Source organism: Alternaria metachromatica (assembly GCF_023757995.1).
Source record: "Alternaria metachromatica strain BMP 0045 chromosome Unknown scaffold_1, whole genome shotgun sequence".
In the NCBI taxonomy this organism is placed as follows: domain Eukaryota; kingdom Fungi; phylum Ascomycota; class Dothideomycetes; order Pleosporales; family Pleosporaceae; genus Alternaria; species Alternaria metachromatica.
In genome coordinates, this window is record NW_026055492.1 from 2,404,934 (window position 1) to 2,429,177 (window position 24,244).

The 24,244-nt window shown below is 53.4% G+C and overlaps 11 protein-coding genes across 11 annotated transcripts; 6 read left to right on the forward strand and 5 right to left on the reverse strand.

The window, feature by feature from the left end:
• Positions 1-362: 362 nt before the first annotated feature.
• Positions 363-1,386, forward strand: J4E83_000770 (uncharacterized protein; the record flags this gene model as incomplete). Its single annotated transcript, XM_049327731.1, has 3 exons — positions 363-396; positions 448-553; positions 609-1,386. The coding sequence occupies 3 exons, from the start codon at positions 363-365 to the stop codon at positions 1,384-1,386; spliced, it is 918 nt and encodes a 305-aa protein (XP_049193876.1).
• Positions 1,387-3,184: 1,798 nt separating this feature from the next.
• Positions 3,185-4,441, forward strand: J4E83_000771 (uncharacterized protein; the record flags this gene model as incomplete). Its single annotated transcript, XM_049327732.1, has 1 exon — positions 3,185-4,441. One exon carries the CDS (start codon positions 3,185-3,187, stop codon positions 4,439-4,441), a length of 1,257 nt encoding a protein of 418 aa, XP_049193877.1.
• Positions 4,442-5,271: 830 nt separating this feature from the next.
• On the forward strand, positions 5,272-7,212 carry J4E83_000772 (uncharacterized protein; the record flags this gene model as incomplete). Its single annotated transcript, XM_049327733.1, has 2 exons — positions 5,272-6,549; positions 6,607-7,212. The coding sequence occupies 2 exons, from the start codon at positions 5,272-5,274 to the stop codon at positions 7,210-7,212; spliced, it is 1,884 nt and encodes a 627-aa protein (XP_049193878.1).
• Positions 7,213-7,376: 164 nt separating this feature from the next.
• J4E83_000773 (uncharacterized protein) lies at positions 7,377-7,895 on the reverse strand (the record flags this gene model as incomplete). The annotated part of the gene is made up of 1 exon (XM_049327734.1): positions 7,377-7,895. The coding sequence occupies one exon, from the start codon at positions 7,893-7,895 to the stop codon at positions 7,377-7,379; it is 519 nt and encodes a 172-aa protein (XP_049193879.1).
• A 2,431-nt stretch (positions 7,896-10,326) lies between these two features.
• Positions 10,327-11,355, forward strand: J4E83_000774 (uncharacterized protein; the record flags this gene model as incomplete). Its single annotated transcript, XM_049327735.1, has 6 exons — positions 10,327-10,414; positions 10,478-10,542; positions 10,588-10,760; positions 10,816-11,143; positions 11,202-11,268; positions 11,324-11,355. 6 exons carry the CDS (start codon positions 10,327-10,329, stop codon positions 11,353-11,355), a joined length of 753 nt encoding a protein of 250 aa, XP_049193880.1.
• Positions 11,356-13,242: 1,887 nt separating this feature from the next.
• Positions 13,243-13,848, forward strand: J4E83_000775 (uncharacterized protein; the record flags this gene model as incomplete). Its single annotated transcript, XM_049327736.1, has 2 exons — positions 13,243-13,284; positions 13,519-13,848. The coding sequence occupies 2 exons, from the start codon at positions 13,243-13,245 to the stop codon at positions 13,846-13,848; spliced, it is 372 nt and encodes a 123-aa protein (XP_049193881.1).
• Positions 13,849-15,269: 1,421 nt separating this feature from the next.
• On the reverse strand, positions 15,270-15,509 carry J4E83_000776 (uncharacterized protein; the record flags this gene model as incomplete). The annotated part of the gene is made up of 1 exon (XM_049327737.1): positions 15,270-15,509. The coding sequence occupies one exon, from the start codon at positions 15,507-15,509 to the stop codon at positions 15,270-15,272; it is 240 nt and encodes a 79-aa protein (XP_049193882.1).
• A 957-nt stretch (positions 15,510-16,466) lies between these two features.
• J4E83_000777 (uncharacterized protein) lies at positions 16,467-17,213 on the forward strand (the record flags this gene model as incomplete). The annotated part of the gene is made up of 1 exon (XM_049327738.1): positions 16,467-17,213. One exon carries the CDS (start codon positions 16,467-16,469, stop codon positions 17,211-17,213), a length of 747 nt encoding a protein of 248 aa, XP_049193883.1.
• Positions 17,214-17,345: 132 nt separating this feature from the next.
• On the reverse strand, positions 17,346-18,719 carry J4E83_000778 (uncharacterized protein; the record flags this gene model as incomplete). Its single annotated transcript, XM_049327739.1, has 1 exon — positions 17,346-18,719. One exon carries the CDS (start codon positions 18,717-18,719, stop codon positions 17,346-17,348), a length of 1,374 nt encoding a protein of 457 aa, XP_049193884.1.
• Positions 18,720-19,042: 323 nt separating this feature from the next.
• Positions 19,043-20,408, reverse strand: J4E83_000779 (uncharacterized protein; the record flags this gene model as incomplete). The annotated part of the gene is made up of 2 exons (XM_049327740.1): positions 19,043-19,792; positions 19,857-20,408. The coding sequence occupies 2 exons, from the start codon at positions 20,406-20,408 to the stop codon at positions 19,043-19,045; spliced, it is 1,302 nt and encodes a 433-aa protein (XP_049193885.1).
• A 482-nt stretch (positions 20,409-20,890) lies between these two features.
• J4E83_000780 (uncharacterized protein) lies at positions 20,891-22,951 on the reverse strand (the record flags this gene model as incomplete). Its single annotated transcript, XM_049327741.1, has 2 exons — positions 20,891-22,845; positions 22,915-22,951. The coding sequence occupies 2 exons, from the start codon at positions 22,949-22,951 to the stop codon at positions 20,891-20,893; spliced, it is 1,992 nt and encodes a 663-aa protein (XP_049193886.1).
• Between the last annotated feature and the right edge of the window lie 1,293 nt (positions 22,952-24,244).

Here is a 24,244-nt window from a genome sequence, read left to right on the forward strand (position 1 = left end):
ATATTGACGCACGTTGACGTTGACGGCTTAGACAGGGCGACCAGGGCGCCGCTCCTGCCCCTAGCAGTTGCCTCACTCGAGCCTGCGCAGCTGCCGTCAGGACAGTCAGGACAGTCCTTTGACAGAACGAACATCGCATTTAGCTACAAATAGCATCTGGCCTCCGCTCTCTCATCACCTTTTCCACTTTTTTACTCCACTCACTTGCAGCACAGCTGTCGGTAGCGCGACGCTTACTAAGTAGGGACGCGGCTACCGTCGATCAGCCCTGCCAAAAAACTGCCCAAACTCGCAGCTTCAGCAAACACCTCTCCTCAACCAACCAACTACCAACTCCCCCGACCCACCACAACATCATCACCATGGAGTACGAAAACGAACAGCGCGGCTACGATGGTTTGTCTCCCGCCCTGTGTGATGCCAGCGCCCTTACTGACTGGTTTGCAGACGAGCCTCGCGGCTATGAACGCGACCGCAGCAGGTCTCCGCGTGGTGACCGTCGCGACGATGGCGCGCGCGCCCGCAGCGCCTCACCGGGCGGCCGCGACAGCCGGTATGTATCTCCTTGCTTGCTCATTTAGATGGAACTGTTGCTAACGAATGCCCAGTGGCCCGCCGCCAGAGCGCAGGGACGATGACGACGAGAGCCGCAACTCAGGCTCCAACCTCTTCGTCACCGGCATCCATCCTACTCTCAGCGAAGAGGAGGTCACCCGTCTCTTCGAGAAGTATGGCGAGGTAGAGCAGTGTAACATCATGCGCGATCCTCACACTAAGGAGTCTCGCGGCTTTGGCTTCGTCAAGATGGTCACCTCCGAGCAGGCTGACGCAGCAAAGGAGGGTCTACAAGGAGAGGTTCACCAGGGCCGGACGCTCAGCATTGAGAAGGCTCGCCGTGCGCGTCCTCGTACTCCCACCCCGGGCAAGTACTACGGACCGCCCAAGCGTGGTAAGTCTGCTCGCTGTCTGCAGCGTACATGCCGTGCTAATTACATTGCAGAGTTCGGTGGACGTGGCGGCCGGGGCGGCGGCCCTCGCTACAACGATCGCTACACTGATGACCGCCGCGGCGGTTACGGCCGACGCGACGACTACGGTTCCCGCAGCTCAAGATACGACGATCGCGGCTACGGTGGCGGCCGTCGCGACGACTACGGTCCTCGTGGCGTCGACCGTTATGCTTCTGACCGCAGCTACGGTGGCAGGGATGGCGGCCGCGATGGAGGACGCGATGGCGGACGCGATGACCGCCGGGGTGGTGGAGGTGGCTACTACGACAGGCCCCCGCCCCCAGCTGCTGGCGCCTACGACGCCCCTCCTCCGCGCGAGGCGTACGGCGGTGGAGGACGCTCGTACGAGGGTGATTACGATCGCTCATACCGCTAGCTCTCAGCTGACACAGGCAGAACCCAAGCGGTACTAAGTTAGGGTTCGTATGGCTTCCTCGGTTTGTCGCCTCTCTCAGCACTTCATTCCTGTAATCCCATGGCTACTTCACTGGGTTCAGTTTAATACGGCTTTCACACGCACACAAAGGAAATGTGGTCGACAAAAGTTCTTCGAATGGTTCGCAGCAAGGTGAGATCACACCATGATCTGGCGTCTTGCAGCTCGACATCGTCTTAGCCCTTCGTCGGCTCGGTATTTCCTTGGAGAAACGGTTCAGCACTTCGGTAAATGCTTTCGGGGCAACGTCTATAGCCCTTGGGAGCACCAGTCATCTTGATCGACACCAAATTGTACTTCTATCTACTGCCTCACGATGCAACCTGGACATCCAGTAACCCGTCCACACCACCTTCCGCATGACCAGCACTGTCTAAATACTCTTCCTATCATCCACCATGACCGCATCCATGTCAACGCAGCCCCGACTCAGTAACATTAATGGGCTTGCCCGGCTCGACCCCCGACCATCACAGCATCTCGCAATGTAAACTCGCTCCGATACGTAACGGATGCTTGAGATGTATCCACACAGCATTCCAGTTGCGTGTCGGTGTCGCGCAACTCGAACAGCATAGTTGGGCACCTTGCCTAAGGTCCAAAGTCGACGCCAGAGCCCGTGATGATAGCTTGCAGACGCGTCGTGATTGCTCCATGCAAACGAGGCGGTGTGTGCAAGTCTATGCTCCGGGGTCAAGGTACATTCGAAGGTGCGTGCCCTCCAATCTCGTTTGTGTTACTTCCTTTTTCGTCACTCGTGCTTTCCTCACCATGCCACTCACAAGCTGAGTCGGAGTCATGCAAACGTCGACTGCAGAACAAGGTAAACTCGTGAACGCGACACTTGATCCTGGCGACAGTAGAGCGGAATGTTGGCATCGTCACCAACTTGTAGATATATGTGCTGCAATGAGCACACGGTGTAAGGCGTTGCGCAACGACTACGCTGCAACATCACACTTCATGCTCCCGCGACCAAAGAGATTCAGTCATCTCTGTCGCACACATGTTATCACCATTATAGGACTCTGAGGCGTCCACAGTCGCTTGATGAATCAAATAGCCAACGTCAAACCTAATGCGCGGCTGATTCTCCTCAGCCCCTGCAATATTTGCAGTTTTCGTAGAGCTATGTAGAATGCCAATCATGCCAAGTCCATCTTTGATCATGCAGAATGCGAAAGTGAGATACACTTCGACGCTTGTGCCTGGCTAAAGAATTAAGCTGTTCTTGGAGATCCACGGCAGGCGTGGAGCCGCGGGGTGCCCCGACTGAAAGGCCGATGCAGGGTTGGATGCAGCCTGCAGCAGGTAGCGGGCCGTCTCTGGCTTCTAGCACGACCGAACCTCAGCCCAAAGTCATCCGTCGCCATCGCTGCGGCGTCCGTCGCGGGCCACAGGTGCAACGCCTGTGTCTTGTGCGTTGTGACCTGGGTGTAGCGTCAAAGGCCATGGTCTTGTATATCTGGTCTTTTCGCGATGCCTCGCCTCTTTACTCATACGCGCTCCGGTGGCCTATGTCATCCATTCGTCGTTCCACGTTCGTCACTGCGGAGCTTTCCTTCGACCAACCCCAGCTGCCGCGCGGCGACTCCACCAGCACCGTGAGCTTGACAAGTCCGATCCCAAATATGCCCGGCTAACAATGCGACAGTATAAGACCATCCGGACCTCACGCTGACCTTGGCGGTCTACGCCTTTCGCCCCCTGCCAGTCGTTCGCTTTCAACTCACGCAGGATGACCCGACGAAACGTCATTCCAGTCCTTGCGCTAACCCTCACACTATTCGTAGTCGCATTCTTCTATGCTGGCATAGACTCCAGCCAGGCATGGCGGGGTCTACCACAACATGTCGGTCTAGGAGACCACATCGGCAGTGACGAGCGGCCACCTCTGAGTACCGGCACCGTCGAGCCCTCGAAAGATGCGACCAAAGACCCAGATTATGCGAACTGGAACCCGACCCCCATATTCAAGCCAGGCTCGCCAATGCCTGCGCAACACAACTATACCTCCACACTGGTGATTGCCAAGACGAAGCATGAGAGTGTTGACTGGATCCTAGACAAGATGCCGGAGCAGCAGACAGCCGTCTACGTAGCCGACGACCCCTCCGCACCGCTACATCCACCCAAGAACAAAGGCCACGAGGTCATGATATATCTCTCATGGATCATTGACAACTATGACAACCTCCCCGACGTCGCTATCTTCATGCACGCGCACCAGTTGTCCTGGCACAACGACGAGATCCTCGGCAACAACGCGCATCTGCTTATAAGCCGACTCAACCGAGCCCGCGTTTGGAGAGAAGGCTTCGTGAACATGAGGTGCAGCTGGCATCCCGGCTGTCCCGATTGGATGCACCCGGCAGCAACCGAGCTGGACCCCCAGAAGCAGGAAGAGGTCCTCCTAGCCAAGTCGTGGAGCGAGCTCTTCCCCCTCGACGAAGTACCCACCGTTCTCGCACAACCTTGCTGCGCACAATTCGCCCTCTCACGAGAACGCATACAAGCAAAGCCCTACGCGCAATACGTCTGGTACAGAGACTGGCTATTTAATACACGTCTGGAAGACCGTCTCAGCGGACGCATCTGGGAGTACGTATGGCAATTCGTCTTTACGGGCCAGAACGTCTTGTGCCCCAAGGAACACATCTGTTTCTGCGACCAATTCGGCTCTTGTTTCGGCGGCGAAGAGCAATACGCGAATTTCATTGCCCTCAAGAACGAACTCGGAGACCGGGAAAGGGATCTTAGGGAGTGGGAGGACAAGCGAAAGGCGATAGAAGAAGCAACGCGAGACAACGATCAAACAAAGCTGCAAGATCTGGAAATGCCAGAGGTAGGGAAGGACGCTGATTATAGGCGGGAGATCGATCGGCTGAGACCCATTGTCGACGGCCTAAAACATGATGCTGAGGTGAGGGGGCAGGATCCGAGGATGAGGGCTGAGGAGTTGGGACGAGAGTGGCATGAGGGGGATGGTTTTTAGATATTCTTCTTGATACCCTGGGTTTTTGGCCGGCGTATCATGTCGTGCTGTATGGCGTTGATTTTCTATGGTCTTAGAAGGGCGTTTTAGCATGCTACTCAGGGAGGGATACTATGTTGTAAGAAGGTGAATCATACACCACACACCACGTACACAGCGCACTTGAGTTCCTCAATGTTACCATTCCATCATGCGAAGAGTTAAGGTCGCCCTCTTTCGTCAATGTTCAGATGGGCGCGTTGGGAAGGCGGCTTATCTAATCGTCCGAGCTCAGTCACATGCGCGCGCGTCATCGTGCAAACAAAGCAAACTCAACCCCATCCCGAGTTGATTTGGCCCGCTGGCCGGCCCGCTTGTCGTTCTCACACGACAGCAATCAGGTGTGTCTGCTGATCTGATTCCTACCATCTCGCGTCAAACCAAACCACGATCCTAATCTCCGCACCTCGATGCCAGCTTACGTCGCCGAGACGGATCAAACTGCACTCCATCCTTTCCTCTTGTCGGGTCAAACCATGCTTTGCTCTCTCCATCGAATCGCAAATGCTGCCCTCTTGCGCTCAAACCAAAACATGTCGCTGCTTCGGTGTCAAACCAAACCTCGTGGGCGCTTGCATACAAAAGAGATTCGGTGTCGCGCTCGCCCTGTAGACGTATCGAGTCGTTTTCCACTCGCAGTCCAAGTTGCATGAACTCAGTTGCTGTCTCCATCTCAACATTTGACCCCAAGACTTACCATCTGTGCATTGACAGCTCATACGACCGATCCCTCCCCGCCCTGTTTGGCTCCTACCGTCTGGCCCGTCTGATCTCGGGGGATACGAACCACGATGCGGGCAAACGTCGACGCGCCATACTACCAGATGCGCTCCGGCCAGTTCGTCACCACGCCCAACAGTACAAACGGTGCACCGCCCCCATTCGTGTCCGACGACGATGAATATGACTTGTCTGCTCCCGCTCCCCTCGCATCGCCGCCCCAACATCATCTCAACCCACACCTGTTCGCCGAACACACTGCTCGTCAGACGTCAGACGATCACACACTGGAGGAGAACCATAACCTTGTTGAGTTGCTGGAGGCTGCGACAGCTGCAGATCAGGTGGCATATGCGATGGATACTGGAGATACTGGGACGGTGACCATCCCACTACAGGATAGAGGCAAGAGAAGAAGAGATACCAGCTCCCCGGCCGCGGACGCATCGCATCATGCCGATAGGCCCGTCAACTCTAAGCGACGTAAGACTGGTGGATCTACCGATCCTCGGCTTCAGGACCATGGCCATAATATGCATGGGGTCTCTGTCGACGACACTGTACCGCCTTCCAGTGAGTCTCTATTGAACGATGCCCGTGCTGCAGGTGTACACTCAGCCGCCGCTCTCTTCCGCCGCTCCTCCGAAAGAACGTCTCGCAAGTACACACGACCGCCTATGTCGAAGCTGTTCATGTCACTCCAGCTAAGCCCAGAGAACTTCCTTCAACTACAAGCTTTAGCAAAAGGCTACATGCTCGACACATCACATCCTGAGAGGCAGAGCTGCGTTGGAAACCGCGGCAAAGGTGATACCGACATGGTCAAGTTGCGGCTCTTCAACTGCGTCCGGGACTTCCTAAACGAAGGCGTTGGCGAGCAGTTCTTTGGCGAAGATGTGGAGAAGCCGGGCGAGAAGGACGCGATTGAAGCTGCACGCGCACTAGGAGAAGACAAGAGTCCTGATGCTGGAGAAAGACTGACATGGCCAAGGGACGGGAACAAGATTATTAGCCTCGTTACTCCGTTGATGCGACGAATGGTCACGAACGAGCGGCAGCGACAGTATGCGATCGAGACTAGGAAGGGCGGCGCGAAGAAGAAAGACAAAGAAGGTAGTGCCGAAGCTGTGCTCCAGCAAGGCGATGATGATGCAGGACGTGGAGTCGAGCAGCATCTACAGCCGGTCTTCGGTCACAGTTTGGAACAGCATCCGACGCCGTCACAGCAGACAGCTTCATCGACACGACTCACAACCGTGACGCCGCAGGTTTTCTTCCAAGGCAAGGATGAAAAGTCGGATTTCAGAGAAGCGGTAGAGTCCAACGCAACCACACAGCCAAGTTTGAAGGTAGGGTCGATTCCTTCATGCTCCTAGTATGATTGACGCTGCTAACCCATCAAACAGTTACCCACGGCTAGCCCTACCGAACCCAATCTCTCGCACATCAACGTCTTCCTCGTACTTGCCTCATCGAGCGGCAGACCTGGCATCAAGCTCGACGAGAAGCGCATCACAGCCGAACCACAAACACACCTGGCATGGTATGATTACAACGACTTCATGAGAGAGGTCATTCTCCTCCTCAGAGCCGCCAAGGACAGATACCCCGAAATCAGCCCAGGCATCGGATTTCGAGACGTTGAACCCGGAACAGACAATCTTCGTGGGCTCGCTGCTGCCGCAAACGCACTACAGACAGAGCATGCTCTCCACGGAACATCGTCTTCATTCAACGGTCTCCCTCAATCATCCGAAGATGATCACGCTTCTATACTTCCTACACCCACTTCGGCAGTGAGCAATCACCCCGTCTTTCCTGCCGACAGTCATGCGGAAACCAAGTCTCTTCCTCGTTACGCTATCAAGTCTATTGGTCCGCAGGGATGGCGCGATATTCGCAATGCGGATGATTGGTATAGTGTGCTGAGGGAGAAGGCGTTTGCTGTTTGGGCGGATGGCGTGTGTAACGTGCTTGTTGAGCTTGTGGACTTTGCTGGGGTGGTGGGGTAGCTTTGGACGTGGGACTGGGTGTTGTGGAGTATGTATTCTATGGGGATATGTGTTACCTGTTTCTATTGCTATGGAGTATCATGCATGATTGGAAAGCTACCTCTACAAACAGCTTTGTATGTACCATGTCACCCGTCGATCTTACTGTCATGCTCTCCTCACATTCAGTTATGAAGCCTCTTCTTACCCTTCTTCGCCTTCTCAAGCACTTTCTCCGACGAATCCTCGCGAATGATAGGACACTTATGACACCACCTATGCCTACATAATTGATTTGGACACCTACCAGCTCGGTCCGGGTTGTGCGCAGTTCGCTTGATCTTAGTGCCGGTCATCTCGGGGTCATCCTCGTCGGGGTCGTCGGTCTCGTCAGTCTCGTCGCTCTCGCTGGTCTCATCGAACTCCTCGTCCTCGTCCTCGTAGTCCTCCTCGTAGTTTCCAAAATACACCTCGCATAAATCCTGGATAAGGTCCCAAAGATCATCATAGTACAGCACGTAGAGAGGGGCGTAGTATTGGTCGGACTCATCGGAATCATTCTCGCCTGGCTCCTCGTCAGACACATCAGCGTCATCCTCGCATGACTCCTCGTCGGACGTCTCTGACTTAGAGTCGGCCACATCCCCGCCGCTACCACATTGACAGCATCGGTACTTCTTGCTGAAGAAGGGCCTCATACGCATGGGTGGAGTGTTCTTATAGTGGCGCACATAACCTCGTGGAACTGCCGGTCTATCCCTCCGTCGGGCCTCTTGTCGTGGACCTCCAAGACGATAATTTGGGTAGCGTGGCGGTCTACCGCCATGAGTGATGCCGTAGTTTGGTAGGTTGGAGTAGTCGTGGTTGTGGGTAGCATCAGGGTGGGTGGAGAAGGGGTCTTCGATTTTGGCAGGCCGCCTCTGGGTTGGGGTGGGTGGATTGGGTGGAGCCATCACTACCGAAGTGAGTTGATCGCGGTGATGGTATTTGGCGAGCAGGTAGCCGGGGCTTTCTTATAGACGAGGAGTGACGGGAGATGATATGGGCCTGATGATGATAGTCAGAAGAACGAGATATATATGAGCGTGATGAAGATCTTGTGATAAAACATGAAGGCATGACTTTGTTTGCTTGAAGTTATGAGACAGTTCAGGTGGTGTCTAGTGTTTCTGTCGTTATTCTATCATCTTCGCATGTTTGGAGCATTGGTGTTTGGGCTGCAAGGAAGGAAGGAAGTGGTAGCAGCGACAAGGTGAGTACTGTCTTCTGGGAATGAGACATATGAATCATATTCGAGTCTCGTCTGTGTCGAAAAGCGCATTCTCTTGACTGCCAGGTGCTGTGTACATCGCGTCGCGCTGCATCGCTCCACGCTCGCTTTTCAAAAGGTCTGCCGGTGTCTCGCAGCTGCATTAGCATGTGTTCAGGTCGGTCAAAGGGCACCTTTGCCAGTCATCCGTTGTCTGACTACCGGGAGAGACCGTAAGAGTGATGTCAAACCATAATACCTCACTCCCACGCACGTCCCTTCCATCTCATGTCCCCCCGTGCCCAAAACTGCGATAAGGTGTGTATCCCATACCAGGCGCCGTGCGCTGTCCGTGATAGGCAGGCGGGTGCGCCAAGCCATGGATTGTAGCGAACGTCGTTCGCCCAATTTTACCCCTCCTTGTCAGGCACACAATAAGCTTTCGGAACATGGTAGCGCGCGCACCTGCACCCTTTTCAACGTCGCCGGTTACGTCAAGCGTGCCCCGGTGTTCTGGACGGATCGCGCGAGATGTGGGGACATGGCCTGAGGTTTGGTGTTGGGCATGGCGGCGTGGTTCTGGTAATGACTTTGGTCCGAGGGACGCAATCGGGGTTTGGTCTGCGCTACAATCAGATTTCGAGCGCACCGATGCTACCCGCAATCATGGCACACATGACGTCGCCTTATTCCGGTTCGCTCTCTCCCGTCACTCATCTCCTTTGACGGCTTCTTAGAATTGCGGTACTGTACTGCAATCCCGTTCAGATACGTTAGTCCTCGCTACGAATCCGCTGGGTTATCACTATACGCGACACCCGTACCATGGCAACCACTACCAATCAATTCCTTGCATGGATATTCAACAGCCTCCACGGTGTCGCTGTCATGACACCGATCTTGGCAGGGTGCCACGAACCGTAGAAAATGGATGCTCATGATCCCATGGAAGCTCCTACAATCCTCGACTGATCGACGGCAGAAGTCTCTATCTGATGTACCAAGGCTACTGATTCGGGGGTGACATCTGCCGTATAGCACCTCTGCGACTTCAGCTCTTAATGACTTGTCACGCGCGAATCTGCGTAGCAGGAAGCTAGAGTGGCTATTGAAGGCATTCGGAGAGAGCGAGTGTCGGTGGGCGCGGTATTGTTACACATGTCCTCCTCCTCCGTCTATCTAGCCGTACACTCATTGACGACATCGTGCGCGATTCTCACCGCTTTCTACAATGCGAATGGCGACAATCTCCCTGTCCGTTCCAAACGAGAAGTGCCGTGCCTCTCGGAGGTTTATGCAGGAGACAAGTGCCGAAATCTGGAATTGATTGCAATGGTGTAGCACTGTGGTTAGGTCTTGAACATTAACGCGGGGATTCCTCAAAGTCATAGCCGTTATTGGTCACATGCAGAGGTCTTTAATCAATGGATAAAGCATATCCACACCAGACACCATGGATGCCATGGAGCAGAGTTGACAACAAGATACCAAGACTCGAAGCTATTGACAATCCTTCAGCTTAAGATCGTGGGCGGTCCTTCGCGCGTTTTCCAGCAGAAATACATCCACAAGAGCCATACAAAGACACACGACAATGAAGTGGTACCAGATCGCCGCTCTCGCAGTGCCTGCTCAGGCCGCACTGCGCTTCGGATGCTCAACCTTGAGCATCCAACGGCTTGACCCGCTCGTTGAGCCTGGTAAACTTCCTTCAGCCCATGTTCATCAAATTGTTGGTGGCAATGCATTCAATGCGACTATGCAGGAAGACCCATCTACCTTGGCTACCTGCACAACGTGCACGTTCTCAGAGGACTTCAGGTTTGGCAGCCTGTTCATGTCTTCCAACCGAGGCTGATAGATATAGCAATTACTGGACCGCCGCGATGTTCTTCAAACACACCAACGGCTCGTACAAACGAGTGCCTATCATGCAGAACAGCGCCTTGCCGAACGGCATCAACGGTGGCATGAGTGAGTTCTAACTTACTACACGCAGGCGAGACATACACTGACTGGTTGTCTACCTCTTCGCAGCCATCTACTACACACAGCAAGACTTCAACGGGAATGGTAACCAGAAGATTACTGCTTTTCCCAAGGTTAGTCATACTGCGGCACATGTAACACACTACTAACCGACTCAGGGCTTCCGAATGACTGTAGGTTCGCCTACAACCAACACGGTAGAAGACGCGAAGAAACACCCAGGTCTTCGCTTCGTGTGTCTGCAAGACAAGAACACCCGCTTCCCCGAGAGCCCAGACTTCCCACCCAAGGCCTGCAAAGGTGGCATCATGACTGTGCATCACTTCCCGTCGTAAGTGGTTGCCTTGTGGCAGACTCATCTGAGAGGGTACTGACATATGCATCAGTTGCTGGGACGGCAAGAACGTCGACTCGCCCAACCACCAAGATCACATGTACAATACAGCCAAGGAAGCCTTCGCTGTCGCTGGCGCATGTCCGTCTTCGCACCCGGTGCGCATGCCACAAGTTGCCTATGAGACACTCTGGGATACTACTCAGTTCAGCAACATGTGGCCCAAGGATGGCTCCAACCCTTTCTTCCTTTCTTACAACGACAACAAGGGCTATGGTACCCATGCGGACTACCTCTTTGGCTGGAAAGACGACAGTCTACAGAAGGCGATGGACAACAACTGCATGTTCCAAGCTTGCGAGAACGGAAGACCTTTGAAGGTATGTGATGCAGTGTGGGCTCTTGAAGCATGGTGTGGCTGCTAACGAGGAGTTGTAGAGTCAGAATGTCCAGGCTATGAACCAATGCCAAGTCAAGAGTGCTATCAAGGAGAATATCGATGGCTGTAAGTTGTTCTTCCAGTCACACTGTGACGTTTCCATACTGACAACCCTTATCAGGGCTTGACCATATGCCCGGTATGGCGATGTAGGTGAGCGGTAAGGAGAAGCACGAGTCAAGTCTCGTACTTTCGGCGATACCAAATTGTGATCTACTTCATCTGCGGACTTCGTATCTACACAAATTCAGTCGTTTCTGAGTCGCGTTTTTCCGTCACTTTTGCCATATCCTCGGAGATGTTTTGTCTCTAGAGACGGTGTTGATGAAGACTGTCCCGCATCGCAGTCTAGACTCTTCGGCAAGCGAACCCGCAAGCCAGCGTACATGCTTTTTCTCTCATCCAGACCCTCAAACGCCACATTCCAGCCCATCCAGACAGACATACCATGCAGTGCTCGCCTCCTCCATCGTGAGCCTCAGATATAGACACAGCTTACGCACTAGATCATGCGCGCGACACCGTGCAGTGAGATGCATAGCTCAGCGGTTTCACCACCAGGATGGTGCTCCGATGCAGCCCGACCTTTGCGCTGGCTCCACCGCGATGCCATGTGCCAGGAACCCGCAATTGTCAGACAGCGGCGGGCCGTGCGTCCACGGAAACCACGTTGCGACCACGTGGTGAGCATGCATTTCCATGCAGGCGCTCGGACGTTGGATGAAAGGTTCTGTCGTGCTGCCGCTCTGGGGAGCATGTGGGGTTGGGCAGGCGATTGCGCATGTGAGGATGTGGTTGGAAGGCGTACGGGTTGGTGGGCAATGGGGGACGGGGTTGAAGCTTGGGGTTGCTTTGGCTACTGGTGGGTGGGCAAACCTTATCGGCGACGCATCTGCAAGATCATTTTGACGTGCATTTCCTCACATGCGCTCGCCAAATGTCAAATGCGGTGGTCGAGATTAACTGGAATGGAAAGGGGGCGGCACTCTATGCCTTGACGTTTAGCTGCTCATTGCCAGACTGCAGCGTCCTCCGGTGCCCAAACGCCTGGGCGAGCTGATTAACTAGTGCGAGGGATCAGCTGCAGTCACTTCAAAGAAGCCGACGCTGCATTGATTGACCTAGGGACTTCGGGCTGACGGATGGCGGCGCATGCGATACTGTCGATATTCACTGCTCCCGTTTCGCGAGGAATGGATGTCTCATAGATAATGCAAGGAGTTCTTCAGTCAGGGAACAAGTGCATGGCTCATGCCATGACCAAACCAGGAGCGGCAATGCGCGGGCACCGGTGGAGACGAAGCTAAACCTAAGCAACACGGGGCCCTGTAGCGGCCAACGTGGGTTCTGGGTTCCCGCAGAAAAACGTGGCATAGGCGATGCAAGCGTGGGCGGTGGTCAAGGGGATTGGTCGGGTGTCGCGGTCGGCGTGAATGGCTTGAGTGGAGGCTGACTGCATGCAACTCACTCAGCACTTTATCGAAATGCAAGTATCCCTAGATGCAGTATCCTTACGTGCGGCCGTTTCAGAGCCGTCTGGTGGTTGCCATGATGCCGGTGGTGGTAGCGGTAGAGGGGTCGCTCTTTCCTTGCTTACAGCCGCCGCTGCCTACATAACCGCGTCGTGTTCGTCGGCGGCGGGCCTTCTGCTACGCGTCTTGACCACGCACATGCCGCTGCTTGTCTGCAAGGCTGACGTCTTAGAATCCTACCAAACATCACCGCCGCCCGTTGCGACTCGCTAACCGTGGTGCCCCTGCGCGTGCATCTTGCTACTCACGACGCCCCTTGCCGATCTGGGCCCTTTGAAACGCGCAGGAGTAAGGCAGGCTGAGCACAGGACTTCTACCGACTACAACACCCATCTCCTCGCTTTTCTCTACAGACCCAGCACGGACACCGGCCTCTGACTGCTCTGTTTGCGTGCGCCCTCTCTTATACCCTTCAATCGCCGTCGTACGATTGCAGTTCCGGCGACCTAGCAAGCAGCACGCTATCCCCGCCCACCTACTAACCACCGGACTCGCCGTGGCGCGCATCATGACAAACTCTCTTGAGTCCTCGCGGCCCATGCTTGCCAACGTAAGTCATTCTCCTGTATCCACTGCCCGTTTCAGACGTCCCCTGCGTGTGGTCGATGCTCGCCGAGGAGCACCTGCACCGCTTGCTTGACATTCACTCCTTTGCGCCTTCCCCTCCCTTCACACTCACCACACAAACACCTGCCTTTGCGCTCCAACACGCCCGCACAAACACAAACACGCACACCACACGGCGACCATGTCAGAACAAGCACAACAGTCTAACGAGAAGAAGTCGGCCGCCAACCGCGCATCAACCCGCATGTCCACCTACAGCGCCACACCCACCCTCACACCCTCCATCGCGCCCTCGCACCTCTCGCAAGCCTCGTCAACAGCCGGCGACCCCAAGTCACACGACATCAAGACATGGAACGCGGGATTTGACCGCCTCGAAGACAAGCGCCTGGTCCAACAACGGTACGCCCTCAACGAGCGCAAGACAGACGACATGAGCAAGCTGGCGCTGGGAGCAAAGCTGGACCGCGCACTCGCACGTCGCATGTCAGGTCAAGACGCCGTCTTCCGGCCAAAGGGCGCAGAGAAGAAGGAGATTCAGACATAAGCCATGAGGATTGTCGCGAACACCACTTTTCATCTTTTTCGTTCAGGGAAGCCGCGATTCGACAGCTGCTCGCAGCCACAGCCGGCCATGCACACGGTCACATTCCTTATGGGGCACGGATTTTGGGGGGTTAGCATGCGAGATATCTGTTCTCGCGCGGGAGGGAGGCACACGCAGGTACAATCGAGGGGCCAGGCGGCGTGTTGCTAGGCCTGGGCGACAGCCGGATCCGCAGCAGGACACAAAGGGCTGCGAGTGCTGCTATGGAGGACCATTCATCACTCTCCGAGACATGACGGCTTCGGATCGAGAGCTTTCTTCGACACTACTATACCAAGGCGTTACATTTCCTACTACTAATTCCATTTTCCACCGTTCCAATGCTGCATGCTGTACTCTTCACGGGCTTTTCTACGTCTCCTAGCGCCTGCCTCCTCTCATGTTTATCTACTGAAATGCGAATGACTACGAAACTCCCCTCTGCCTATCAGTATCAGTATCTCTGCACGTGAAAATCGCCTGTACAGTCTGAGTCGCAAAACGCGCGTCTCGCAATCAATCCCACGCCAACCCGTCCCGCACCACACATAATCATCATCATCATCACCATGCCAGCCTGCCGCGAATGAATCATTAATCACCTGCACGCGGCACGTCAAACGTCAGTTGTCAACCCACGCGGCTCGGCACACGCTGCATGCGTGTTGATCCCTTTTGCACGCGCTTTGTTTGTTTGGGTGCGTGCTGATCACCATAACCTGCATTACTGTTTCCGCGCCTTGCTGGCGTCATTGTGGAGAAGGAGGATGGGTAAGGGGTTTTGCTGGTCCGCTGGTTTGCTGCCCCCCTAAGATCGGCGCTCGGAAGGGCTGTTTTTGGGTTGGTGGTCAGGGTGGGTTTAGGACGGATTGGACGGATTGGATGGACCCCGAGTGGCGGAGTTGGGTCCGCGTTTGACAGACTTGACAGGAGGGAGGGAGGGTAAGCCGTTGGTGCTATTGGAAGGGAGGAGTTATCGATGTGATGGAGTAGTTTATTGTGTGTGAAGTTTTTTTTCTTTTCTGAGTTGTTATATGGGCTAAGGAAGGTTTTCGCGGAGAGAACGGAGGTGGTGTTTTTCAATAGATGCATTCGCTTTCGTGAACTTTGTTGTTCGTTACATGTACTAGTGGTTGCGTCTGCCTGTTTATTTTCAGATACGCATACGGGTTTCGCATGGTGGTGCCCCATCCTAGAGTATTGGGCATATCTAGTCACGTTAGGAGCGCGTTGCTCCGTTTTCCATCCAATTCCCATGCCATCCTCCGAGTAGCGATCGCATCAGATTCCTGCGATCGTAATAGGTACTGAGTACAGACGTCTCCGCTTAGCATCTTTCCCTTCCACCATCAACCCTCTCTCGCTATGCCAGTCCTTTCGTTCTACCAAAATTTCCCGGTCTTTCTCCGCTCGTTGGCCAACTCTAGCTGTTCCCTGATCCCCCTCAGCTCTCCCCTGTGCCTTTCGTGCGTCTCCTCCAGTAACCTCGCGTGTTCTTTCTTCAGTTCCACGAACTCCTCTTCTAGCTTCTCATGCCATGGGTAGAGCACGAAGATCTGGAAGCAGAGCGCTGAAGATCCGATGAGGAAGTTTGTGAGGGAGAAGGTGCGGGTTATCATCATGGCGAACTCGGTTGAGCTGGGCGCTTGTCGAACTGATCTAATGGAAGGGTTCAACAAAGAGGAGCTTCTGTTGATGTGTAGAGGTGCAGTTCCCTAGGAAGGGTATCGTGAGGAGACGTTCTCTCGTGTTTGACTTGTGTGGCACTCTTCCTGCGCTAGTGGACCCGGGTGGTGATGGACTCCTCGATCGCGAAGGCCTCGGAAGTAGTGTTGAGCAAAGAACAAAGACTGTGAAATGGGAGAAATACGCGGTAAAAGGAAGGAGATCGCCAGCTGCGCGTACGAGCTGCACTTTACGAACCAAAAGTCGCTCAACATCAAGTCACATGCAACACTACCTTACATCCCAATTGGAACTTTGTCTTGAAAAGTGGCATGATGGTTACTGTTTTGGGCCAAATAGGACTAAAGCCGAAAGAAAATCAGACCACCGCGCGAAACGAACGGCATGGCTGTGTATCGGCGTGCCAGTAAATTATCGGCGATCGAGAGGTATGCTCTTTGTTTGAACCTGCAGCATAGAAGAGAAGGAATGAGTTCATGTGTCGCAAGAGATCCAGTTTGGTGGTGCGTCGTGGTGATGATGGTTGCGGGAGGCACGCGACACCTGAGCGTGGACTAGCGCCGCGCTAACTCGAATGCCAACGCGCGTTGAAAGTGGGAAGAGCTCTCCACTTCTTTGCTACATTGCAAGCTGAACAACTGCTCTTTCAATTCGGAGGCATTCTTTTGATGGAAATTTCCAAATTCCTTCGGAATGCTGGCAGTCAAACAGCAGACCCTAATGACGTCCTCTTCAGCTACTTCAAACATACGTCATCATGATACGAGTCCACCGGACCATCGGTAGTGCGGGTACAGCGCATCTATGTAAGCAGTGATACTGCAGCATCGATGCCTCCTCTTCAAAAAATCTCACATACGAGAGACGCTGCAAAGTGAGAGCAAAAACACAAAATGACGACCCCCAACATCGAGCTTCTCACAGCGGCCACACCCAACGGCCAAAAGATCTCCATTTTCCTCGAAGAACTCGGCATCCCTTACAAAACCACCGCCATCGATCTATCCAAAGATGAGCAGAAATCCGCCTCATTTCTCAAAGTCAACCCCAACGGTCGCATACCCGCGATTGTAGACCACAGTCGCGGCTCATACCCCGTCTTTGAATCTGGAGCCATCTTTCTGTATCTCGTCGAACACTATGACAAAGACTTCCAGTTCAGCTTCCAGGATAGTGACGAGCGGATGGATATGATACAGTGGCTCTTCTTCCAGAACGCCGGCGTGGGCCCAATGCAAGGACAAGCGAACCATTTCGTGCGCTACGCACCCGAGAAGATCGACTATGGCACGAAGAGATACAAGAATGAGACAAAGCGCCTCTACTCGGTCCTAGAAGCGCGACTCCAGGATAGAGACTATCTCGCAGGCAAAGGCCGCGGCAAGTACAGTATTGCGGATATCACGACCTTTACATGGGTTCGGTGGGCACCATGGGCGGGGATTGAGATGACCAAGTTTCCGAAGCTAAAGAAGTGGTGTGAGGAGATTGAGGAGAGAGATGCGGTCAAGAGAGGGCTTTTGGTGCCGTCGGGCGAAGATCAGATTGAGAAGTTGAGGAGGAATCCTGATGTGCAGGATCCGTTTAAAGCGTGGGTGAGGAAGGGCCAGAAGGAGATCGCGGATACGCATGGGAACTAGTAAGCCCATATTGCAAAATGTTGCTGAAGATAGTACCCAGGCAAGTATACACTGCCTCGAAAGCTATCTAGTTGTTATTAATAGTATGTATGTAGCAACATGCAGCACGAGTTCTAGCCACCCATAGTGCCCCTACGGCATGATCCTACGTATGATCCTCAGCATACTCCCATTCTCATGAACGAGATCGAAGAAACCTTCCTCACGGTTGCAGGAAATATCATGAAGGAAGGCAGGACTGAGTTCCCGAACTGTCAAAGTTCCGTCCTTCAGAAATTGAAAGATAGTGCCATTCGGGAGACTGGGATCTAAAGGACATACCGAGGTGTCCTCCTTTATAATCATTTTATGACCACGATTGATGGGTCCAATACGACTTTGATACGGCTCTACATCGGTGGGCCGGAAATACTGTATTTCCAATAAGTCATGCTCGCCGAATCCCTCGGTAACACCCATAAGGTGACCGTAAGGAAAATTCATCTCGAGTGGGCGTTGGCTGGCGAAGAAGGTCGGTGAGGCCCAATATTTGATGCCTTGGTGCAGCATCTTGCGAAAACGGACCAGCTGGAGCCAACGGGGGATGTTTGTTCCTCGATACCACACGTCCTCATCGGGGCGTCTGCGTGCTGTTAATAGAGAAGTAAGGACATGGTAGGCAATGAGCCAACGAGCTTTGCGCTGCAAATCCTCGACGTGTTGGGGGAAGGCAGACTGGTCGTAGTACATGAGGGCGGCGCGGATACATTGCATGACAATTTCGCCTTGCTGGTGATCCAGTAGCTCCGTAGCCTTTAGGCACAACTCTGAGTTGTCAATTTCGTGCGCAAAGAGCGTAGCGATAGCTGCGCGGCCTTCGTCTGTGAGGCGTGTAATCCTACGAGACGGTGGCTCGCTATAACCAAAACGCGCAGTAAACGCTGCGCGACCCATATCCACGATCGAAAGTGGTTTCCTATAGCATTTTGTCTGCTCGATAATCTGAGATGCATTGCGGTGGTACCATTCGTCCAAGAAACGGGGAAGAGCAGACCAGAAACCGTCTTTCTGCAAGGCGTCCTCAATAGTCGGGCCGGAAGGATACAGCAGCTGCGGATCTTCGGTTTTGTCGTCGTTGTATACAATCTGGATATGAAGCGCCACAAGATTGTCATAGAGTTGGGTAGTTTGCTGGTAGGTAGTGTTCGGGATACTCGGGGGCTTCGCGGGCGGCTGTGGCATCTTCTCGAAGAGTTCGCGACGGCAAAATGGACACAGATTGCTGACTTCCTCTCCATCTTCCGTTGCAAAGGTTATGAGAAGACAGTCTTTGTGAAGAGGATGTCGAGAGCAGTGAGGGCTTGGCTCGACGACTTCCTGGGCCGGATACTCCCACTCACCACGACATATAGCACACGTTGGCTCGTCCGCTGGAGGTGCGACTGAGCGTAGGTTGGCAACATAATCTTGTTTCGGCGGGAGCCATTCGAGCTCAGCCACGGTCTCGTCGCCGTATTCTGTAGGCATCCTGGTCCGGCGACGCGCGATCGAGAAAGTGGCATGGTGGGTGAAAAGGAAGCGAGCAATCACTTAACTGTCCAGAGTAGGAGCTCGTGTGCCAACAATGCGCAATGGCTGTGTTGTGAAATTACAGGAATTGAGATATAGGAACGTGTTCTGTCGACTACGTTAGTGTACAAGAGAAGTGGATAAAATCTTGAGGTAATGTGGAGTTTCAGGACATAGATATTGAGTTCTTTTCCTGCATGAGATGCTCCATCAACGGCGTCGCCAAAGCATCTAATTCGAACTCACCATGTAAAGCCTATATCTATCGCTTGTGACCGAGTCTAAGCCCATATGATATGTCTTCTAACCAAATTCAGCTCCTCGAAGGAGGAATTTGCACGTTCGCCACCCTTCCAACTATCGATCTTCAGCGGTGAGACTGGCGCACTTTTCAACGACCTTTTCTCCGCGCAATCTGGATCTTCAATAGGCTCGGGAGGTTCTGTCGGGGGCGCTCGCTCAACCTTAACAAGCATCGAAACCTTATTGAAATCCCCATTCGGTATGAAAACACGGATCTCAGTAACCCATCGATTGTGGCCAAACCGAGTCTTGTGTTGGAGGAGGAAGAACATTACTGCTACAAGGTTCGGCGATCCTAGAGACTGGTAGTTAGTGCATATCCTGTAACTGTTGAGAATTCGAGAGCTTCTGGTGAACATATCAGAGAAAGCTTCAATCGTATACATACCCAGCAGAGCGATGAAGTTCTGATTCCCAGCTCTAAAGGTGTATCCTGGCGCATTCGGCACAGCATTTTGTCCCATAGCTCTACTGATGATCTTACGCGTTTCCGGGTTCGCAACTGCCACCGTGAAGAAGTAGTTGATGTTGGACAGGCTTTCTTTGCAATGCCTATTCCAGAGACCCCAGGCAATATCCGAGCTACTTTTGAGGGCAGGCATTTCGTCCGGCTTGACGGAGGGTACATTCCATAGCTTTCTCGCCGCGTACGCGGGGCTCTCACGAGTCAGAAAGAAGATGATACCAGCCTTTGGATTTATTCCAATGGTGGAATCCGCGCCGGTAACCTAGAGCAATGTCAGCTGCATTGCGTCAAGTTTTAGCCATATCGATTTCTATGTGCTCACATACCCTGTATCTGCGCCCTTCAACTTTGTAGTATTGTTCCTTAGGATCTTCTGGTACTTCACCGTTCTCATCTTTCTCCAAGGTAGGCCCGTCTTGATGTTGGATTGTGTGACAGATGTTGTCCCCTCCATCACGTGAATCTCTATCATCTGCATGTAGCTCTTTGAGCATATCTTGAAGGCCGTGGTTTTCTTTCCCCATGACACAGTTTTCGTCAGAGTCTTCAACTTCCGGGTAGTCAGGTTCCGAGTAGCCCCAAAGTGCTAGTTCGCGTTCGAGGGTTCCATCCCAGGGAGTTTCCATCTGTTGATAGACCTTGGCAGCCTCTGGAAGGTTCAAGCTCGTGGCTAGTATCAACATTCGGCCTTTGCTTAACGCAGCATTCCATAGGACGTCATCGGCGGGTTCTGTCGTCTCGGTGTCAACTAATACGGCGGTTTCGATCCTGCCTTCGTCGATAGCAGCGCTGGAGACATTGGAGTAAGACAAGTCGAAGACGTTAGCGGTGGCAGAGGCGAGAAGAACAGCACCGAGCGCTAAGAGCTTCGAGATCATCAGGGTAGAATCTAACCCTGGTGGAGGTATTTGCGAGAGTTAAATCGTTTCCAAAGTGGAGCTCCCTGGGTACATATTTAAGTAGCTGGCGCGTAAAGGCCACACAGGTCCGGGCTTTTTCCGTTGGTAGCAATGAAAGGTCGACCAGCGCGAAAGAGCAGCAGTTCCTTATTCCCTATCGGCGATTTGATATATGAAGGAAATGAAACGTTGTAGCTACCGAGAGTCACTGTATCTCACACCGCGCGGATCTACTTCCTCAAGCGACGTTTTTGACCCGAGTACCCCAAAGATGAATGCTACCTAGATACACTTACATGTGCGAACAGATCACTCTGAGTAGACGAGACGTCGTCGCAGCCTTCGAGATAGTTTTCAAGTAGAAACGTGGAAAAAAATGGTGAAAGGAGCTGCTGATTTGGATACGAGCAGATGAATGCATTATGGAGGCCATGGCCGGTATCTGCACGACATAGTTAAGCCTAGTAAATCTCGCCATCGCCTTCCTCGTCATCGTCATCTCCACCTTCATCATCACATTCATCAGATGCCCATGACGAGTACCACTCATTATCCATATCGCGCACGGTATTGGTACCGCAGTGGACCTCGCCGCCGTAGTTGTGATGTGTGTTCCAGTCGTCGATGTAGATGACATCCATACCCACACTGGCGTACAGCGACTTGAGCTTCTCGGCAAGAACATCCGTTCCGTCCACAACGGGGCCCCAGGGGTTGGGGGCAATGTATGTGTCAAAGTCGGTCAAGACAATGCCGTTGATAACACCGGGGAAGAGCGCACCGACCTTCAGCTCATTTGTCGCGTTATCGGAAGAGTTTCCGCCAAATGTCGAGCCACTTGTCGCATTACCGGAAAGGATTGCGGAAAGGTCGCCGAAAGGATTTCCGTTGAACATCTCAGGGAGGCGAATAATCTCGTCGTCAGTAACTCCTGTTGCTTCCTTGAGGATCTGTAGATTACCCTCGATACGCTCGGCGCAGCGCTTCTGCACAGACATGAGGTCCTCATTGGCAAGCAACTCATTGATAGTGATTGGCGGAACGGGAATAGCAGCACAGGCGAAATCGGAAGTGCAGTTGTCGAATGATTGGCTATCGTTCTTGCGCGAAAAGGCGTGCTCTGAGCCGTGTCCGCTGTCCTTTAGCTGCTGGAGCATTTCGACGCCCATCATGGGATCGGTGACCATAACGGCCCAACCACGAGGTGAATCGACAGGGATGAACTGGATAAATTCGTCAACGTGGCCGATGACCAGCCAGTCTGTATCGAGAAGAAGGGGATCTTGTGTCTCTTGAGCTTGGAAGAAGGGAAGCATGAAGTGTTTCTGCTCGCCATGGTTGCCAAGAATCAGACGACCGGCAGGCCAGGCAGTGCCATTAAACTCGTAGGGAGGAATAGTCTCGATATTACCACCGGAGTTAATCTCATCGCGGGCACCACCGAGCTGCTGAACAGCGCCGATACCAGTGTCGCGGTAGTATTCGAAGAGCTGTCTGCCGGCAACACGCTCGTCCTGGGGAGAACGGATCATGATACGCAGGGTGATGGGTCCGTCGGGACCGGGCATCGAAGCGAAGCCAGGCTCCATGAAGTCCTGCGCCCAGATATCATCGCTTCCGGAGAAGAGGTAAAGTTCCTCTTCGAGGCCAGACTCGTTGACGGCTGTTTGAAGGGCGTCGGTGAAGCGAAGGATCCATGGATTGCCGGTCTCATTACCTTTGACAGCAATGACCTGCTGCACAGGGTCGAGATGAGTATGGGTGAGGACAGGTGCAGCGCGAAGCATGACATCATCAGAAGAGGCACCTATCGAGCTCTCGACATCGAAGCTAATAGTAACGCGGCCGTCCCAGCCATTGGGTCGACGGGTGTCGCGTCCGTCAACACCGAGGACAAGACCCTCACGCAGAGCGGCTGCGCTGAAAGTGGAATTGCCGTCGACATAGCTCCAGGTGCTGTTTTCGCTCGCCTTGTGGAAGATGCGGACATACTTGCGCTGCACGGGATCTTTGATGTAGATGCGACCATGAGCGTCATCGGGAAGCTCAGGCAGTGGAACTGTGCGGAGCGGAGCGAGATATTGCTCGGAGCGCATGACATTGTCAGAAGCATCGTTGCAAGCATCAATTCGCTCGTTGCTGACCGAAGGACCATTGAGGAGGGCGTTAGAGCAACGCTTGTTCGTGTCTCCAATGTTGGGGAGAAAGATGGCGCCATAGTCGGCAGTCCACTCGGTCTTGCCGTCGCAGTCCTCGCAGTCTTCCACGTCTGTGATGTCGACCGTGCCGTCTCGATTGGTATCAGCTCGGATATCGGCCTTGACCTTGCTGGTTGTAGATGCATTGGTTGGTGTTAGATCGATTGATGCGTCTGATCCACGCGAGACGACTCCGGCAAAGGCGGGACACGCAAGGCCTGATTTGAATTAGCTTTTGTCCATCTGAAAAACGATTGAGTAATGGGTAAGCTTGGTCTGATACTTACAGAGGCCTGAGAGAGCAAGAAGCGCTTGAGAACGCATCTTGAAGCTTGCTCGGAACGATGGATGTAAACTGTTCCCGACGCTTCACCGGGTGTTTATAGGATGGCCGTTCTGGAGCGAATCTTAGATATAGAACGAGATGATCTTCCACTCAGTTAAACGTTGCCTCTATATACAGCTTCCCGATAGCGAGGACGTCACCAGCCGATGCCAATCTTGTTGCCATGACGTTTCCGAAAAGGGCGTTCCGTCGACAAGACCTCGGGAGGCTGTGTTCTCTGTAGATAGGCATCATACAGCCGGCGTATAGCTTGCACAACGTTACCCGAAATGAGTCGACTCCAGTAGCTTGTTAACGAGATCAGTGGATGTTGTGGATGCCCAGGTGTTGTCGCAGTGGAGACGGAGGTGATGACAGTCAAATTGGCGTTTCCGACCGGCGGATTATACGCTGGAGCCAATCACGGTCGTCGTGTCGGGCCGATAAGATGAACTAGAACGCATGATCGGGACTCCCATCTCCTTGTTCTTCTTCCTAACAATTGCGCGTCCTCAGCCCTTACTTCGACTGTGGCTTCTTTGAAAAATAGCACCGCCTCAACCATTTTGAGTTTGTGGGTGAACTCGTATTTATAAGGTGAAGTACCCGACATACGCCACAGCCAATAACATGATCATGGATCTGCCGGTATTGACAAAGGGCCCTCGAGTGCGCACCTTCTCTCCCAAAGTTCGCACAGGATGTAATACATGGTACGTTCTCCAGAATCGTGGTGAAGTGCAGCTGCCTCATCTTCTTTCGTTCCCTCTTCCCACTCTATCGCCTCTGTACCTGCGATCCTTAAGAAACACCGTGTTATACACCGAAGATGACCTTTCTGCGCGCGACAATTTGGGTGGTCGACACAACGGAGCTTTTGCTAATGTGCTTTCGCAGCAAGTAAGTGTGTTTGGGCGTTATCTCCCCAGTGCACCACCTCTTTCTTCATACCAGGATTTTGTGTTCCGCAACTGTGTTTGGAAACAGCGTGGTATCCACGATCGCCCAACATATCAGGCTCAACATACTGACATGCCGCGTGTTGATCTACAGAATACGCCGAAAGAAATGTGACGAAGAGAAACCAACCTGCCGTCGATGTAGAGAGGGCCAAGTGAAGTGTGATGGGTATGCGCCACTGCCACCTCAAAAGAAGCAATCACCTACTGGAGAGAAAGCCATCCAAGCCTCTGCAGCAAGCAAGTGTACCGTCGCTCGTCGTCAGACGCGTAGCATATCCCCAGACGTCGGATCTGGCTTTGGCCTTTTCGGTAGCGCGCGCGAACGGCTCT